The sequence below is a fragment of the Panulirus ornatus genome, chromosome 50 (assembly GCF_036320965.1).
Source record: "Panulirus ornatus isolate Po-2019 chromosome 50, ASM3632096v1, whole genome shotgun sequence".
Lineage (NCBI taxonomy): Eukaryota > Metazoa > Arthropoda > Malacostraca > Decapoda > Palinuridae > Panulirus > Panulirus ornatus.
Window position 1 is genome coordinate 28,074,575 of NC_092273.1, and position 18,511 is coordinate 28,093,085.

Here is an 18,511-nt window from a genome sequence, read left to right on the forward strand (position 1 = left end):
ATTAGTGTGGTTGAGAGAGCAGATAATGGTGTATTGAAATTGTTTGGTCATATGAAGACAATGAATGAGGAAAGATTGACAAAGAGGATACATGTGTCAGAGGTGGAGGGAACGAGGAGAAGTGGGAGACCAAATTGGAGGTGGATGGATGGAGTGAAGAAGGTTTTGAGCAATCGGGGCCTGAACGTGCAGGAGTGTGAAAGACGTGCAAGGAATAGAGTGAATTGGGACGATGTGGTATACAGGGGTAAACGTACTGTCAATGGATTGTGAGGCCTAGATGTGGAAAGGGGGCTTTGGTTTCGGTGCATTACACCTGACAGTTAGAGACTGAGTGTGAGCGAATGTGGCCTTTGTTGTCTTTTCTTAACGCTATCTTGCCCGCACGTGCCGTGCGTGGGGTAAGGGTGGGAGGGTAGGGGGTGGGTGCCATTTCATATGCTGCGGAGTGGCGACAAGAATGGATGAAGGCAGCAAGTATGAATATGTGCATGTGTATATCTGTATATATCTGTGTACGTATATGTATATGTTATTTGATGTATTTATGTGTTTGTCACATCAATGATATAGTTTTGTTTGGCACATCAATAGCATAGTTATATGTAGGGTACTTAAAGAAAACAGTTTCGGGTTACGCAAGTTCAGATTTTGAAGTGGACGAGCAACATCAGAGGAGATTGACCCAAGTATACTTCAAGCTCAGTATAACCCACTGATATCCCCCCTTCCCCAGAGCTCAACCTACCCATGGGCGATCACCGTGGTCTTTGGCCTGGCAGCGATGTTGGCAGTTGTGGCAACCCTGCCACTGTCCGAGACTCTCAATATGGACTTACCAGATACGATAACGGACTTGGAGGATAAACAAGGGGTCTTCTCCAGGTAAGATTATGAACGGTTGTACAGGTGTAAACTGGTGGGAGATGTCACCAAAACCACAGCTCCCTATCCACAAACCAGCCCCACAGACCTTTCCATGTTTTACCCAAGACGCTTCACATGCCCTAGTTCGGTTCAATCCCGTTGGCCAGTGTAAACCAAATCGTTCCAATTGACTATCCAGTGCGCGCCTTTCATCCTCCTGCATGTTCTGGACCTAGTTACTCAAAATATTTTTCACTTCACCCTTCCATCTCCAATTTGGTCTCCCAGTTCTCTTTTTTCCCTCCACTTTTGACACATAAATTCTCTTTGTCGACCTCTCTCTCTCTCTCTCTCTCTCTCTCTCTCTCTCTCTCTCTCTCTCTCTCTCTCTCTCTCTCTCTATATATATATATATATATATATATATATATATTTATATATATATATTTTTTTTCCTTGCTTTGTCGCTGTCTCCCGCGTTTGCGAGGTAGCGCAAGGAAACAGACGAAAGAAATGGCCCAACCCACCCCCATACACATGTATATACATACGTCCACACACGCAAATATACATACCTACACAGCTTTCCATGGTTTACCCAAGACGCTTCACATGCCTTGCTTCAATCCACTGACAGCACGTCAACCCCGGTATACCACATCGCTCCAATTCACTCTATTCCTTGCCCTCCTTTCACCCTCCTGCATGTTCAGGCCCCGATCACACAAAATCTTTTTCACTCCATCTTTCCACCTCCAATTTGGTCTCCCACTTCTCCTCGTTCCCTCCACCTCCGACACATATATCCTCTTGGTCAATCTTTCCTCACTCATTCTCTCCATGTGCCCAAACCATTTCAAAACACCCTCTTCTGCTATCTCAACCACGCTCTTTTTATTTCCACACATCTCTCTTAACCTTACGTTACTTACTCGATCAAACCACCTCACACCACACATTGTCCTCAAACATCTCATTTCCAGCATATCCATCCTCCTGCGCATAGCTCTATCCATAGCCCACGCCTCGCAACAATACAACATTGTTGAAACCACTATTCCTTCAAACATACCCATTTTTGCTTTCCGAGATAATGTTCTCGACTTCCACACATTCTTCAAGGCTCCAAGAATTTTCGCCCCCTCCCCCACCCTATGATCCACTTCCGCTTCCATGGTTCCATCCGCTGCCAGATCCACTCCCAGATATCTAAAACACTTTACTTCCTCCAGTTTTTCTCCATTCAAACTTACCTCCCAATTGACTTGACCCTCAACCCTACTGTACCTAATAACCTTGCTTTTATTCACATTTACACTTAACTTTCTTCTTTCACACACTTTACCAAACTCAGTCAACAGCTTCTGCAGTTTCTCACATGAATCAGCCACCAGCGCTGTATCATCAGCGAACAACAACTGACTCACTTCCCAAGCTCTCTCATCCCCAACAGACTTCATACTTGCCCCTCTTTCCAAAACTCTTGCATTCACCTCCCTAACAACCCCATCCATAAACAAATTAAACAACCATGGAGACATCACACACCCCTGCCGTAAACCTACATTGACTGAGAACCAATCACTTTCCTCTCTTCCTACACGTACACACGCCTTACATCCTCGATAAAAACTTTTCACTGCTTCTAACAACTTTCCTCCCACACCATATATTCTTAATACCCTCCACAAAGCATCTCTATCAACTCTATCATATGCCTTCTCCAGATCCATAAATGCTACATACAAATCCATTTGCTTTTCTAAGTATTTCTCACATACATTCTTCAAAGCAAACACCTGATCCACACATCCTCTACCACTTCTGAAACCACACTGCTCTTCCCCAATCTGATGCTCTGTACATACCTTCACGCTCTCAATCAATACCCTCCCATATAATTTACCAGGAATACTCAATAAACTTATACCTCTGTAATTTGAGCACTCACTCTTATCCCCTTTGCCTTTGTACAATGGCACTATGCACGCATTCCGCCAATCCTCAGGCACCTCACCATGAGTCATACATACATTAAATAACCTTACCAACCAGTCAATAATACAGTCACCCCCCTTTTTTAATAAATTCCACTGCAATATCATCCATACCTGCTGCCTTGCCGGCTTTCATCTTACGCAAAGCTTTTACTACCTCTTCTCTGTTTACCAAATCATTTTCCCTACCCCTCTCACTTTGCACACCACCTCGACCAAAACACCCTATATCTGCCACTCTATCATCAAACACATTCAACAAACCTTCAAAATACTCACTCCATCTCCTTCTCACATCACCACTACTTGTTATCACCTCCCCATTTGCGCCCTTCACTGAAGTTCCCATTTGCTCCCTTGTCTTACGCACTTTATTTACCTCCTTCCAGAACATCTTTTTATTCTCCCTAAAATTTAATGATACTCTCTCACCCCAACTCTCATTTGCCCTCTTTTTCACCTCTTGCACCTTTCTCTTGACCTCCTGTCTCTTTCTTTTATACATCTCCCACTCAGTTGCATTTTTTCCCTGCAAAAATCGTCCAAATGCCTCTCTCTTCTCTTTCACTAATAATCTTACTTCTTCATCCCACCACTCACTACCCTTTCTAATCAACCCACCTCCCACTCTTCTCATGCCACAAGCATCTTTTGCGCAATCCATCACTGTATATATATATATATACAATTAGCGTTCTGGTCTCATAGTCACATGACAATGATTGCTACTTCCATAGTTCTATGCTCGATTGCTGGGGGGAAATCGCAATGGATTGAACACCAGCGTCTAATGTATCGAATTTGATCACACAAACAGGAAGAGTGACACCAAGTCGGGGACAAGTGATGATCAGACTACATCCTGCTGACCTTCGCGTGTCGGACCCCATTGCACCCTGCTGCTGCTCCTCCTCCTCCCACTTCAACACCAGTAACTCGTCTGTCGAGTCTGCTCCTCCCGTCCTTGTGCCGGAGATGGATTCCTGGTAGGACTTAGCAGTTCTGGGATGGTGTTAGTGGTTTCCAAGAATCGATTTTCTTGAGTCCATCAAAGTACAATATGTAGTATATATATACATCTTTGGAATGTTCTGGCCTTTAACAGCCATGTATCAATCATTCTCTTTTTTTTTCTAACATAGAGTCACGTATCGTGAATGATGTATCAGTACAAAGGTATTCATACAGCAGCAGATCAATCATGTGGGAGATGTCTGTTTAGAGTGGAAGATGTCACAGACTCAGAGATCAGCATTGTGAGCGCACGATAATAGAGAGATGCGTCGAGAACAAACCTTTGTACAAACTCACTCACTCTCCGTATGACAAGTATGGCGTGAGCTATGCCAGTCGTGGGTTCGAACCAAGGTATTCGTGTATTCCATCAGCACTCCTTTCAGCCACGGTAGTTGGTGGGTCATTCCATATGTTAACAATCCTCAGGGAGAGAAGAAGTCCTTGTTCCTTCCGTTGATTCAACGTGTGTCCCAGTAGCGTCCTTGTACACAACGACCCGCTGTGAAGTCAGGGAAACTAAAAAACGGGGAGTTGGCAGGTGTCTAACTTGAAGGGCAAACGGAACTGCACTTTCCTCATATGAAATCATCGGTGAAAGAGGAAGTACATGATCAACTCAGGGCCACTTCATTCTCTATGAGAAACAGGGAAGCAAATACAGTATAGTTCAAGATATTGTCGATATTTTGCCAGACATTACGAAGGGTGTCCTGCTGTGTGTTGTCGAACTGTCAAAAAAGTTTTGTAAACACGAGTAGAAACGACAGTGTTGCACGGAGACGTCGATTGTCGAATAGTTATGAATATAAAACGATGGAACAGTATTAAAAGAAGAGAAAATAAACCTCTGTATATCTGGTCGTGAGGTTGAGGTAGAGGAAAAGTTATGTAGAAAACGGGGTAACTAAGCTTGGCATTGGACAAAGGCCATCAGCTTGAAGCTACAGGAAAACGTCTGGTGGTGTTGGTGGGGTGGTTGCTCGCTTGGGAAGATCATGCGAACGAAGTAATGAGGAAAAGAACTGAAAAAAGATGCAAAAGAAAATGTTAATCAAAGAAATCTGCTAAAATGACTTCGTATATTTAATGGTAGAGTGGAAGACGAGTATACTGGTAGGTAAGGAAACTACCACATACAAAACTGTTGTAGATTATGGTTGTAGATTGTGTTATGGTTGTAGATTATGTTACAGTCGTAGATTATGTCACATTTGTAGATTATTTTATAGTTGTAGATCATGTTAAATTTGTAGATTGTGTAACACTTGTAGATTGTGTTACAGTTGTAGATTCTGTTATAGTTGTAGATTCTGTTATAGTTGTAGATTCTGTTATAGTTGTAGATTCTGTTATAGTTGTAGATTGTGTTACAGTTGTAGATTCTGTTATAGTTGTAGATTCTGTTATAGTTGTAGATTGTGTTACAGTTGTAGATTCTGTTATAGTTGTAGATTCTGTTATAGTTGTAGATTGTGTTACAGTTGTAGATTCTGTTATAGTTGTAGATTCTGTTATAGTTGTAGATTCTGTTATAGTTGTAGATTCTGTTATAGTTGTAGATTCTGTTATCTGATCCCCGTCTCTACTCTGTACAGTAAAACAGTTCAGAACATTGGATTTTGATCCATTGTTTTCCCCGAGGTTCATATTTAGCAATTTCTAACTCTAATATTCTAATATTCTAATTCTAATATTTGAACAAACTGAAGTGGAAGATATATTGAACTCGGGTAGGCGGAGCAAGATGTTAAACATGTGAATAACTTTGATCATGAATTGGATACTTCATCCGACTAAGAGTTAATTAATGAATTAAAGATAATTCTGATTGACCCAACAATGCAAACATTACTAAAGGGAAGCTGGCAAAAACTTTGTTATGCATAATAATAATACAAGTACAAAGTGTTGTGATCGACATTGTTGGATTAGTGGAGAGAAATATCATTATACTATATATGAACATAAATATACTAAACTGTTTATATGTACTTATGTGAACATAGCAATTCAAACCACTTGATATGATCTCCATTCTACAAAAAAGAAAGAAATTCAAAATTCATAGGATTTATCGATATTCTTTTTTTTTCTAAAGAATTTGCATTATTAGCTGTTGAAGATGCTTGTTAGGTATGTTATGTTTTATATAATTGTTATATGATTAAATGATTGAATTCCCAAACTGTGTTTTATTTGGTAACTTAAGTAAACTAGGAATTTTCGTCAGATGAGCCACATGCATAATAGATGAGCCACATGCATAGTGAGAGTGTATGTGGTCTTACAATTATCTTCAACACCTGAAGGAGGTGTTCAAGATTATCTTCAACACCTGAAGGAGGTGTTCAATATTATCTTCAACACCTGAAGGAGGTGTTCAAGATTATCTTCAACACCTGAAGGTGTTCAAGATTATCTTCAACACCTGAAGGAGGTGTTCAAGATTATCTTCAACACCTGAAGGAGGTGTTCAATATTATCTTCCACACCTGAAGGAGGTGTTCAAGATTATCTTCAACACCTGAAGGAGGTGTTCAAGATTATCTTCAACACCTGAAGGAGGTGTTCAAGATTATCTTCAACACCTGAAGGAGGTGTTCAAGATTATCTTCAACACCTGAAGGAGTGTAAGATATCACCAGAGTTCAAGATTATCTTCAACACCTGAAGGAGGTGTTCAAGATTATCTTCAACACCTGAAGGAGGTGTTCAAGATTATCTTCAACACCTGAAGGAGGTGTTCAAGATTATCTTCAACACCTGAAGGAGGTGTTCAAGATTATCTTCAACACCTGAAGGAGGTGTTCAAGATTATCTTCAACACCTGAAGGAGGTGTTCAAGATTATCTTCAACACCTGAAGGAGGTGTTCAAGATTATCTTCAACACCTGCTTAAGGTGTTGAAGATAATCTTGAACACCTCCTTCAGGTGTTGAAGATAATCTTGAACACTCTTCAGGTGTTGAAGATAATCTTGAACACTTCCTTCAGGTGTTGAAGATAATCTTGAACACCTCCTTCAGGTGTTGAAGATAATCTTGAACACCTCCTTCAGGTGTTGAAGATAATCTTGAACACCTCCTTCAGGTGTTGAAGATAATCTTGAACACCTCCTTCAGGTGTTGAAGATAATCTTGAACACCTCCTTCAGGTGTTGAAGATAATCTTGAACACCTTCTTCAGGTGTTGAAGATAATCTTGAACACCTCCTTCAGGTGTTGAAGATAATCTTGAACACCTCCTTCAGGTGTTGAAGATAATCTTGAACACCTCCTTCAGGTGTTGAAGATAATCTTGAACACCTCCTTCAGGTGTTGAAGATAATCTTGAACACCTTCTTCAGGTGTTAAAGATAATCTTGAACTCCTCCTTCAGGTGTTGAAGATAATCTTGAACACCTTCTTCAGGTGTTGAAGATAATTGTAAGACCACATACACTCTCACTATGCATGTGGCTCATCTATTATGCATGTGGCTCATCTGACGAAAATTCCTAGTTTACTTAAGTTACCAAATAAAACACAGTTTGGGAATTCAATCATTTAATCATATAACAATTATATAAAACATAACATACCTAACAAGCATCTTCAACAGCTAATAATGCAAATTCTTTAAAAAAAAAAAAAGAGTATCGATAAATCCTATGAATTTTGAATTTCTTTCTTTTTTGTAGAATGGAGATCATATCAAGTGGTTTGAATTGCTATGTTCACATAAGTACATATAAACAGTTTAGTATATTTATGTTCATATATAGTATAATGATATTTCTCTCCACTAATCCAACAATGTCGATCACAACACTTTGTACTTGTATTATTATTATGCATAACAAAGTTTTTGCCAGCTTCCCTTTAGTAATGTTTGCATTGTTGGGTCAATCAGAATTATCTTTAATTCATTAATTAACTCTTAGTCGGATGAAGTATCCAATTCATGATCAAAGTTATTCACATGTTTAACATCTTGCTCCACCTACCCGGGTTCAATATATCTTCCACTTCAGTTTGTTCAAATATTAGAATTAGAATATTAGAATATTAGAGTTAGAAATTGCTAAATATGAACCTCGGGGAAAACAATGGATCAAGATCCAATGTTCTGAACTGTTTTACTGTACAGAGTAGAGACGGGGATCAGATAACATAATCTACAACTATAACAGAATCCTTTTTTTTTTTTGCTTTGTTGCTGTCTCCCGCGTTTGCGAGGTAGCGAAAGGAAACAGACGAAGGAAATGGCCCAACCCACCCCCATACCCATGTATATACATACACGTCCACACACGCAAATATACATGCCTACACAGCTTTCCATGGTTTACCCCAGACGCTTCACATGCCTTGTTCAATCCACTGACAGCACGTCAACCCCGGTATACCACATCGATCCAATTCACTCTATTCCTTGCCCTCCTTTCACCCTCCTGCATGTTCAGGCCCCGATCACACAAAATCTTTTTCACTCATTCTTTCCACCTCCAATTTGGTCTCCCACTTCTCATCGTTCCCTCCACCTCTGACACATATATCCTCTTGGTCAATCTTTCCTCACTCATTCTCTCCATGTGCCCAAACCATTTCAAAACACCCTCTTCTGCTCTCTCAACCACGCTCTTTTTATTTCCACACATCTCTCTTACCCTTACGTTACTTACTCGATCAAACCACCTCACACAACACGTTGTCCTCAAACATCTCATTTCCAGCACATCCACCCTCCTGCGCACAACTCTATCCATAGCCCATGCCTCGTAACCATACAACATTGTTGGAAACACTATTCCTTCAAACTTACCCATTTTTGCTTTCCGAGATAATGTTCTCGACTTCCACACTTTCTTCAAGGCTCCCAGGATTTTCGCCCCCTCCCCCACCCTATGATCTACTTCCGCTTCCATGGTTCCATCCGCTGCCAGATCCACTCCAGATATCTAAAACACTTTACTTCCTCCAGTTTTTCTCCATTCAAACTTACCTCCCAATTGACTTGACCCTCAACCCTACTGTACCTAATAACCTTGCTCTTATTCATATTTACTCTTAACTTTCTTCATTCACACACTTTACCAAACTCAGTCACTAGCTTCTGTAGTTTCTCACATGAATCAGCCACCAGCGCTGTATCATCAGCGAACAACAACTGACTCACTTCCCAAGCTCTCTCATCCCCAACAGACTTTATACTTGCCCCTCTTTCCAAAACTCTTGCGTTCACCTCCCTAACAACCCCATCCATAAACAAATTAAACTATAACAGAATCTACAACTATAAAACACAGTCTACAACTATTACACAATCTACAAATTTAGCATGATCGACAACTATAAAATAATCTACAAATGTGACATAATCTACGACTGTAACATAATCAACAACCATAACACAATCTACAACCATAATCTACGACAGTTTTGTATGTGGTAGTTTCCTTACCTACCAGTATACTCGTCTTCCACTCTACCATTAAATATACGAAGTCATTTTAGCAGATTTCTTTGATTAACATTTTCTTTTGCATCTTTTTTCAGTTCTTTTCCTCATTACTTCGTTCGCATGATCTTCCCAAAGCGAGCAACCACCCCACCAACACCACCAGACGTTTTCCTGTAGCTTCAAGCTGATGGCCTTTGTCCAATGCCAAGCTTAGTTACCCCGTTTTCTACATAACTTTTCCTCTACCTCAACCTCACGACCAGATATACAGAGGTTTATTTTCTCTTCTTTTAATACTGTTCCATCGTTTTATATTCATAACTATTCGACAATCGACGTCTCCGTGCAACACTGTCGTTTCTACTCGTGTTTACAAAACTTTTTGACAGTTCGACAACACACAGCAGGACACCCTTCGTAATGTCTGGCAAAATATCGACAATATCTTGAACTATACTGTATTTGCTTCCCTGTTTCTCATAGAGAATGAAGTGGCCCTGAGTTGATCATGTACTTCCTCCTTTCACCGATGATTTCATATGAGGAAAGTGCAGTTCCGTTTGCCCTTCAAGTTAGACACCTGCCAACTCCCCGTTTTTTAGTTTCCCTGACTTCACAGCGGGTCGTTGTGTACAAGGACGCTACTGGGACACACGTTGAATCAACGGAAGGAACAAGGACTTCTTCTCTCCCTGAGGATTGTTAACATATGGAATGACCCACCAACTACCGTGGCTGAAAGGAGTGCTGATGGAATACACGAATACCTTGGTTCGAACCCACGACTGGCATAGCTCACGCCATACTTGTCATACGGAGAGTGAGTGAGTTTGTACAAAGGTTTGTTCTCGACGCATCTCTCTATTATCGTGCGCTCACAATGCTGATCTCTGAGTCTGTGACATCTTCCACTCTAAACAGACATCTCCCACATAATTGATCTGCTGCTGTATGAATACCTTTGTACTGATACATCATTCACGATACGTGACTCTATGTTAGAAAAAAAAAAAAGAGAATGATTGATACATGGCTGTTAAAGGCCAGAACATTCCAAAGATGTATATATATACTACATATTGTACTTTGATGGACTCAAGAAAATCGATTCTTGGAAACCACTAACGCCATCCCAGAACTGCTAAGTCCTACCAGGCATCCATCACTGGCACAAGAACGGGAGGAGCAGACTCGACAGACGAGTTACTGGTGTTGAAGTGGGAGGAGGAGGAGCAGCAGCAGGGTGCAATGGGGTCCGACACACGAAGGTCAGCAGGATGTAGTCTGATCATCACTTGTCCCCGACTTGGTGTCACTGCTCCTGTTTGTGTGATCAAATTGGATACATTAGATGCTGGTGTTCAATCCATTGTGATTCTGGATGTGTATTTACCCCCAGTAATTGAGCATAGAACTATGGAAATTGCAATCATTACCATGTGAGCGTAAGAGACCAGATCGCTAATTAGATATATATATATATATATATATATATATATATATATATATATATATATATATATATATATATATATATATATATATATATATATATATATATATATATATATATATATATATATATATATATATATATATATATATTTTTTTTTTTTTTGTCGCTGTCTTCCGCGTTTGCGAGGTAGCGCAAGGAAACAGACGAAAGAAATGGCCCAACCCACCCCCATACACATGTATATACATACGTCCACACACGCAAATATACATACCTACACAGCTTTCCATGGTTTACCCCAGACGCTTCACATGCCCTGATTCAATCCACTGACAGCACGTCAACCCCGGTATACCACATCGATCCAATTCACTCTATTCCTTGCCCTCCTTTCACCCTCCTGCATGTTCAGGCCCCGATCACACAAAATCTTTTTCACTCAATCTTTCCACCTCCAATTTGGTCTCCCACTTCTCCTCGTTCCCTCCACCTCCGACACATATATCCTCTTGGTCAATCTTTCCTCACTCATTCTCTCCATGTGCCCAAACCATTTCTAAACACCCTCTTCTGCTCTCTCAACCACGCTCTTTTTATTTCCACACATCTCTCTTACCCTTACGTTACTCACTCGATCAAACCACCTCACACCACATATTATCCTCAAAGATATCATTTCCAGCACATCCACCCTCCTGCGCACAACTCTATCCATAGCCCACGCCTCGCAACCATACAACAATGTTGGAGCCACTATTCCTTCAAACATAGCTATTTTTCCTTTCCGAGATAATGTTCTCGATTTTCAAACATTCTTCAAGGTTCCCAGGATTCTCGCCCCCTCCCCCACACTATGATTCACTTCCGCTTCCATGGTTCCATCCGCTGCCAGATCCACTCCCAGATATCTGAAACACTTTTCTTCCTCCAGTTTTCCTCCATTCAGACTTACCTCCCAGTTGACTTGACCCTCAACCCTACTGAACCTAATAACCTTGCTCTTATTCACATTTACTCTTAACTTTCTTCTTTCACACACTTTACCAAACTCAGTCACCAGCTTCTGCAGTTTTTCACATGAATCAGCCTCCAGCGCTGTATCATCAGCGAACAGCAACCCATATTATTATTATGGGTAGATTGATATGGGTAAAACTGAAAGTTGATGGAGAGAGATGGGTGATTACTGGTGCATATGCACCTGTGCATGAGAAGAAAGATCATGAGAAGCAAGTGTTTTGGGAGCAGCTGAATGAGTGTGTTAGTGATTTTGATGCAAGAGACCGGGTTATAGTGATGGGTGATTTGAATGCAAAGGTGAGTAATATGGCAGTTGAGGGAATGATTGGTATACATGGGGTGTTCAGTGTTGTAAATGGAAATGGTGAAGAGCTTGTAGATTTATTTGCTGAAAAAGGACTGATGATTGGGAATACCTGGTTTAAAAAGAGAGATATACATAAGTATACGTATGTAAGTAGGAGAGATGGCCAGAGAGCGTTATTGGATTACGTGTTAATTGATAGGCGCGCGAAAGAGAGACTTTTGGATGTTAATGTGCTGAGAGGGTGTCTGATCATTATCTTGTGGAGGCCAAGGTGAAGATTTGCAGAGGTTTTCAGAAAAGAAGAGAGAATGTTGGGGTGAAGAGAGTGGTGAGAGTAAGTGAGCTTGGGACGGAGACTTGTGTGAGGAATTACCAGGAGAGACTGAATACAGAAAGGAAAAAGGTGAGAACAAGGGAGGTAAGGGGAGTGGGGGAGGAATGGGATGTATTTAGGGAATCAGTGATGGCTTGCGCAAAAGATGCTTGTGGCATGAGAAGCGTGGGAGGTGGGCAGATTAGAAAGGGTAGTGAGTGGTGGGATGAAGAAGTAAGATTATTAGTGAAAGAGAAGAGAGAGGCATTTGGACGATTTTTGCTGGAAATAATGCAAATGAGTGGGAGATGTATAAAAGAAAGAGGCAGGAGGTCAAGAGAAAGGTGCATGAGGTGAAAAAGAGGGAAAATGAGAGTTGGGGTGAGAGAATATCATTAAAGTTTAGGGAGAATAAAAAGATGTTTTGGAAGGAGGTAAATAAAGTGCGTAAGACCAGGAAAATGGGAACTTCAGTGAAGGGGGCGAATGGGGAGGTGATAACAAGTAGCGGTGATGTGAGAAGGAGATGGAGTGAGTATTTTGAAGGTTTGTTGAATGTTTTTGATGATAGAGTGGCAGATATAGGGTGTTTTGGTCAAGGTGGTGTGCAAAACGAGAGGGTTAGGGAAAATGATTTGGTAAACAGAGAAGAGTTAGTAAAAGCTTTGCGGAAGATGAAAGCCTTCAAGGCAGCGGGTTTGGATGGTATTGCAGTGGAATTTATTAAGAAAAGGGGTGACTGTATTGTTGACTGGTTGGTAAGGTTATCGAATGTATGTTTGATTCATGGTGAGATGCCTGAGGATTGGCGGAATACTTGCATAGTGCCATTGTACAAAGGCAAAGGGGATAAGAGTGAATGCTCAAATTACAGAGGTATAAGTTTGTTGAGTATTCCTGGTAAATTGTATGGGAGGGTATTGATTGAGAGGGTGAAGGCATGTATAGAGCATCAGATTGTGGAAGTGCAGTGTGGTGTCAGAAGTGGTAAAGGATGTGTGGATCAGGTGTTTGCCTTGAAGAATGTATGTGAGAAATACTTAGAAAAGCAAATGCATTTGTATGTAGCATTTGTGGATCTGGAGAAGGCATATGATAGAGTTGATAGAGATGCTCTGTGAAAGGTATTAAGAATATATGGTGTGGGAGGCAAGTTAGAAGCAGGGAAAAGTTTTTATCGAGGATGTAAGGCATGTGTACGTGTAGGAAGAGAGGAAAGTGATTGGTTCTCAGTGAATGTAGGTTTGCGGCAGGGGTGTGTGATGTCTCCATGGTTGTTTAATTTGTTTATGGATGGGGTTGTTAGGGAGGTGAATGCAAGAATTTTGGAGAGAGAGAGAGAGAGAGAGAGAGAGAGAGAGAGAGAGAGAGAGAGAGAGAGAGAGAGAGAGAGAGAGAGAGAGAGAGAGAGAGAGAGAGAGAGAAGTTGACAAAGAGGATTGAAGTGTCAAAAGTTGAGAGAAAATGAGAACTGGGAGACCAAATTGGAGATGGAAGGATGGAGTGAAAAATATTTTGAGTAACTGGGGCCAGAACATGTAGGAGTGTGAAAGGCGTGCACCGGATAGTCAATTAGAACAATTTGGTTTACACTGGTCAACGGGATTGAAGTGAACTAAGGCATGTGAAACGCCTTGGGTAAAACATGGAAAGGTGTGTGGGGCCGGTTTGAGGATAGGGAGGTTTGGTTTTGGTGATATTTCCCACCAGTTTACACCTGCACGACCGTCCATAATCTTACCTGTAGAAGACTCCTTGTTTATCCTCCACGTCCATTATCGTATCTGGTAAGTCCATATTGAGAGTCTCGGACAGTGGCATGGTTGCCACAACTGCCAACATCGCTGCCAGGCCAAAGACCACGGTGATTGCCCATGGGTAGGTTGAGCTCTGGGGAAGGGGGGATATCAATGGGTCATACTGAGCTTGAAGTATACTCGGGTCAATCTCCTCTGATATTGCTCGTCCATTTCAAAATCTGAACTTGCGTAACCCAAACCGTTTTATTTAATGACCCTACATATAACTATGCTAATGATGTGCCATACAAAACTATATCACTGATGTGACAAAAACATAAATATATCAAATATACATATACATATACATACACATATATACATATATACTCATGTACATATTCTTGCTTGCTGCCTTCATCCATTCTCGTCGCCACCCCGCAGCATATGAAATGTTCGTGAGGATATTGAATGTATGTATGGTTCATGATGAAGTGCCGGAGGATTAGCGTAATGCATGTGTAGTGCCAATGTACAAAGGTAAAGGGGATAAAGGTGAGTGTTGAAATTACAGAGGTATAAGTTTGTTGAGTATTCCTTGGAAATCATACGGGAGGGTATCGACTGAGAGGGTGAAGGCATGTACAGAGCACCAGACTGGGGAAGAGCAGTGTGGTTTCAGAAGTATTAGAGAATATGTGGATCAGGTGTTTGATTTGAAGAACGTACGTGAGAAATACTCAGAAAAACGAAAGGTTTTGTATGTAGCATTTTTGGATCTGGAGAAGGCATATGATAGAGTTGAAAGGAATGCTCTTTGGAAGGTATTAAGAGTATATGGTGTGGGAGATAAGTTCCTAGAGGCAGTGAAAACTTTTTTATCGAGGATGTAAGGCATGTGTAGAAGTAGGAAGAGAAGAAAGTGATTGGTTCCCATTGGATGTCGGTTTACCTTGGGGGTGCGTAATGTCTCCATGGTTCTTTAATTTGTTTAAGGAGGGGGTTGTTGGGGAGGTAAATATAAGATTTTGGAGAGAGTGGAGAGTATGCAGTCTGTTGTGGATGAGAGGGCTTGGGAAGTGAGTCAATTGTAGTTTGCTGATGATACAACTCTGGTGGCTGATTCAGATGAGAAACTGCAGAAGTTGGTGACTGAGTTTGATAAAGTGTGTGAAAGAAGAAAACTGAGAGTAAATTCAAATAAGAAGAATGTTATTAGGTTCAGTAGGGTTGAGGAACACGTCAATTGGGAGGTAAGTTTGAATGGGGAAAAACTGGAGGAAGTGAAGTGTTTTAGATATCTGGAAGTGGATCTAGCAGCGGATGGAACCATGGAAGCGGAAGTAAGTCACAGGGTGGGGAGGGGGCGAAGGTTCTGGTAGCGTTGAAGAATGAGTGAAAGGCTAGAACGTTATCTCGGAGAGCAAAAATGGGTATGTTTCAAGGAATAGTGGTTCCAACAATGAAATATGGTTGCGAGGCGAGGGCTATAGATAGGGTTGTGCGAAGGAAAGTGGATGTGTTGGAAATGAGATGTTTGAGGACAAGGTGTAGTGTGAGGTGGTTTGATCGAGTAAGTAATGAAAGGGTAAGAGAGATGTGTGGTAATAGAAAGAGTGTGGCTGAGAGAGCAGAAGAGGGTGTATGGAAATGTTTTGGTCACATGGAGAGAATGAGCGAGGAAAGATTGACAAAGAGGATACATGTGTCAGAGGTGGGGGGAACGAGGAGAAGTGGGAGACCAAATTGGAGGTGGAAAGATGGAGTGAAAAAGATTTTGGGCAATCGGGGCTTGAACATGCAGGATGTTAAAAGGCGTGCAAGGAATTGTGTGAAGGGGGACAATAAGGTATACAGGGGTCGACGTGCTGTCAATGGACTGAACCAGAGCATGTGAATCGTCTGGGGTAAACCATGGAATGATTTGTAGGGCCTGGATGCGGAAAGGGAGCTGTAGTTTCGGTGCATTACACATGACATCTAGAGACTGAATGTGAACGAATGTGGCCTTGTTGTCTTTTCTTAGAGCTACTTCGCCGCGCGCGACGGGAGGGGGGGGGGGGGGGCATTTCATAATACTCAAGCTCAGTATGACCCATTGATATCCCCCCTTCCCCAGAGCTCAACCTACCCATGGGCGATCACCGTGGTCTTTGGCCTGGCAGCGATGTTGGCAGTTGTGGCAACCCTGCCACTGTCCGAGACTCTCAATATGGACTTACCAGATACGATAATGGACTTGGAGGATAAACAAGGGGTCTTCTCCAGGTAAGATTATGAACGGTTGTACAGGTGTAAACTGGTGGGAGATGTCACCAAACCGCAGCTCCCTATCCACAAACCGGCCCCACAGCCCAGGGGATAGGGGGGAAAGAATACTTCCCACGTATTCCCTGCGTGTCGTAGAAGGCGACTAAAAGGGGAGGGAGCGGGTGTGTGTGTGTGTGTGTGTGTGAGTGTGTGTGTGTGTGCATGCATGTGTTCGTGTGTGTGCATGTATGTGTGTGTGTAGTGTGGGTGTGTGTATATATATATATATATATATATATATATATATATATATATATATATATATATATATATATATATATATATATATATATATATATATATATATATATATATATATATATTTTTTTTTTTTTTTTTTTTTTCTTCTTTTTTCTATACTTTGTTGCTGTCTCCCGCGTTTGCGAGGTAGCGCAAGGAAACAGACGAAAGAAATGGCCCAACCCCCCCCCCCATACACATGCACATACATACGTCCACACACGCAAATATACATACCTACACAGCTTTCCATGCTTTACCCCAGACGCTTCACATGCCTTGATTCAATCCACTGACAGCACGTCAACCCCGGTATACCACATCGTTCCAATTCACTCTATTCCTTGCCCTCCTTTCACCCTCCTGCATGTTCAGGCCCCGATCACACAAAATCTTTTTCACTCCATCTTTCCACCTCCAATTTGGTCTCCCTCTTCTCCTTGCTCCCTCCACCTCCGACACATATATCCTCTTGGTCAATCTTTCCTCACTCATCCTCTCCATGTGCCCAAACCACTTCAAAACACCCTCTTCTGCTCTCTCAACCACGCTCTTTTTATTTCCACACATCTCTCTTACCCTTACGTTACTCACTCGATCAAACCACCTCACACCACACATTGTCCTCAAACATCTCATTTCCAGCACATCCATCCTCCTGCGCACAACTCTATCCATAGCCCACGCCTCGCAACCATACAACATTGTTGGAACCACTATTCCTTCAAACATACCCATTTTTGCTTTCCGAGATAATGTTCTCGACTTCCACACATTCTTCAAGGCCCCCAGAATTTTCGCCCCCTCCCCCACCCTATGATCCACTTCCGCTTCCATGGTTCCATCCGCTGCCAGATCCACTCCCAGATATCTAAAACACTTCACTTCCTCCAGTTTTTCTCCATTCAAACTCACCTCCCAATTGAATTGACCCTCAACCCTACTGTACCTAATAACCTTGCTCTTATTCACATTTACTCTTAACTTTCTTCTTCCACACACTTTACCAAACTCAGTCACCAGCTTCTGCAGTTTCTCACATGAATCAGCCACTAGCGCTGTATCATCAGCGAACAACAACTGACTCACTTCCCAAGCTCTCTCATCCCCAACAGACTTCATACTTGCCCCTCTTTCCAAAACTCTTGCATTTACCTCCCTAACAACCCCATCCATAAACAAATTAAACAACCATGGAGACATCACACACCCCTGCCGCAAACCTACATTCACTGAGAACCAATCACTTTCCTCTCTTCCTACACGGACACATGCCTTACATCTCCCGATAAAAACTTTTCACTGCTTCTAACAACTTTCCTCCCACACCATATATTCTTAATACCTTCCACAGAGCATCTCTATCAACTCTATCATATGCCTTCTCCAGATCCATAAATGCTACATACAAATCCATTTGCTTTTCTAAGTATTTCTCACATACATTCTTCAAAGCAAACACCTGATCCACACATCCTCTACCGCTTCTGAAACCACACTGCTCTTCCCCAATCTGATGCTCTGTACATGCCTTCACTCTCTCAATCAATACCCTCCCATATAATTTACCAGGAATACTCAACAAACTTATACCTCTGTAATTTGAGCACTCACTCTTATCCCCTTTGCCTTTGTACAATGGCACTATGCACGCATTCCGCCAATCCTCAGGCACCTCACCATGAGTCATACATACATTAGATAACCTTACCAACCAGTCAACAATACAGTCACCCCCTTTTTTAATAAATTCCACTGCAATACCATCCAAACCTGCTGCCTTGCCGGCTTTCATCTCCCGCA

The 18,511-nt window shown here is 41.7% G+C and overlaps 2 protein-coding genes across 3 annotated transcripts in view; one reads left to right on the forward strand and one right to left on the reverse strand.

The window, feature by feature from the left end:
* Positions 1 to 6,063, forward strand: part of LOC139764694 (organic cation transporter protein-like) — a 120,749-nt gene extending 114,686 nt beyond the window's left edge. Inside the window, exons 12-13 of one of the 2 annotated variants that reach the window (XM_071691581.1) lie at positions 737 to 885; positions 3,682 to 4,912. In XM_071691581.1, coding sequence (XP_071547682.1) covers positions 737 to 885; positions 3,682 to 3,733 — 201 coding nt within the window. In that variant the 3' untranslated portion in view covers positions 3,734 to 4,912. Of the gene's footprint in view, positions 1 to 736; positions 886 to 3,681 lie in introns of both variants that reach the window. The other variant, XM_071691580.1, reaches the window with a different exon arrangement.
* Positions 6,064 to 8,833: 2,770 nt separating this feature from the next.
* The window catches only part of LOC139764430 (organic cation transporter protein-like), a 55,555-nt gene continuing 45,877 nt past the window's right edge, over positions 8,834 to 18,511 (reverse strand). Inside the window, exons 11-12 of the mRNA XM_071690981.1 lie at positions 14,161 to 14,309; positions 8,834 to 10,644 (exon numbers count right to left, since the gene is read on the reverse strand). Coding sequence (XP_071547082.1) covers positions 10,593 to 10,644; positions 14,161 to 14,309 — 201 coding nt within the window. The 3' untranslated portion in view covers positions 8,834 to 10,592. The remainder of the gene's footprint in view (positions 10,645 to 14,160; positions 14,310 to 18,511) is intronic.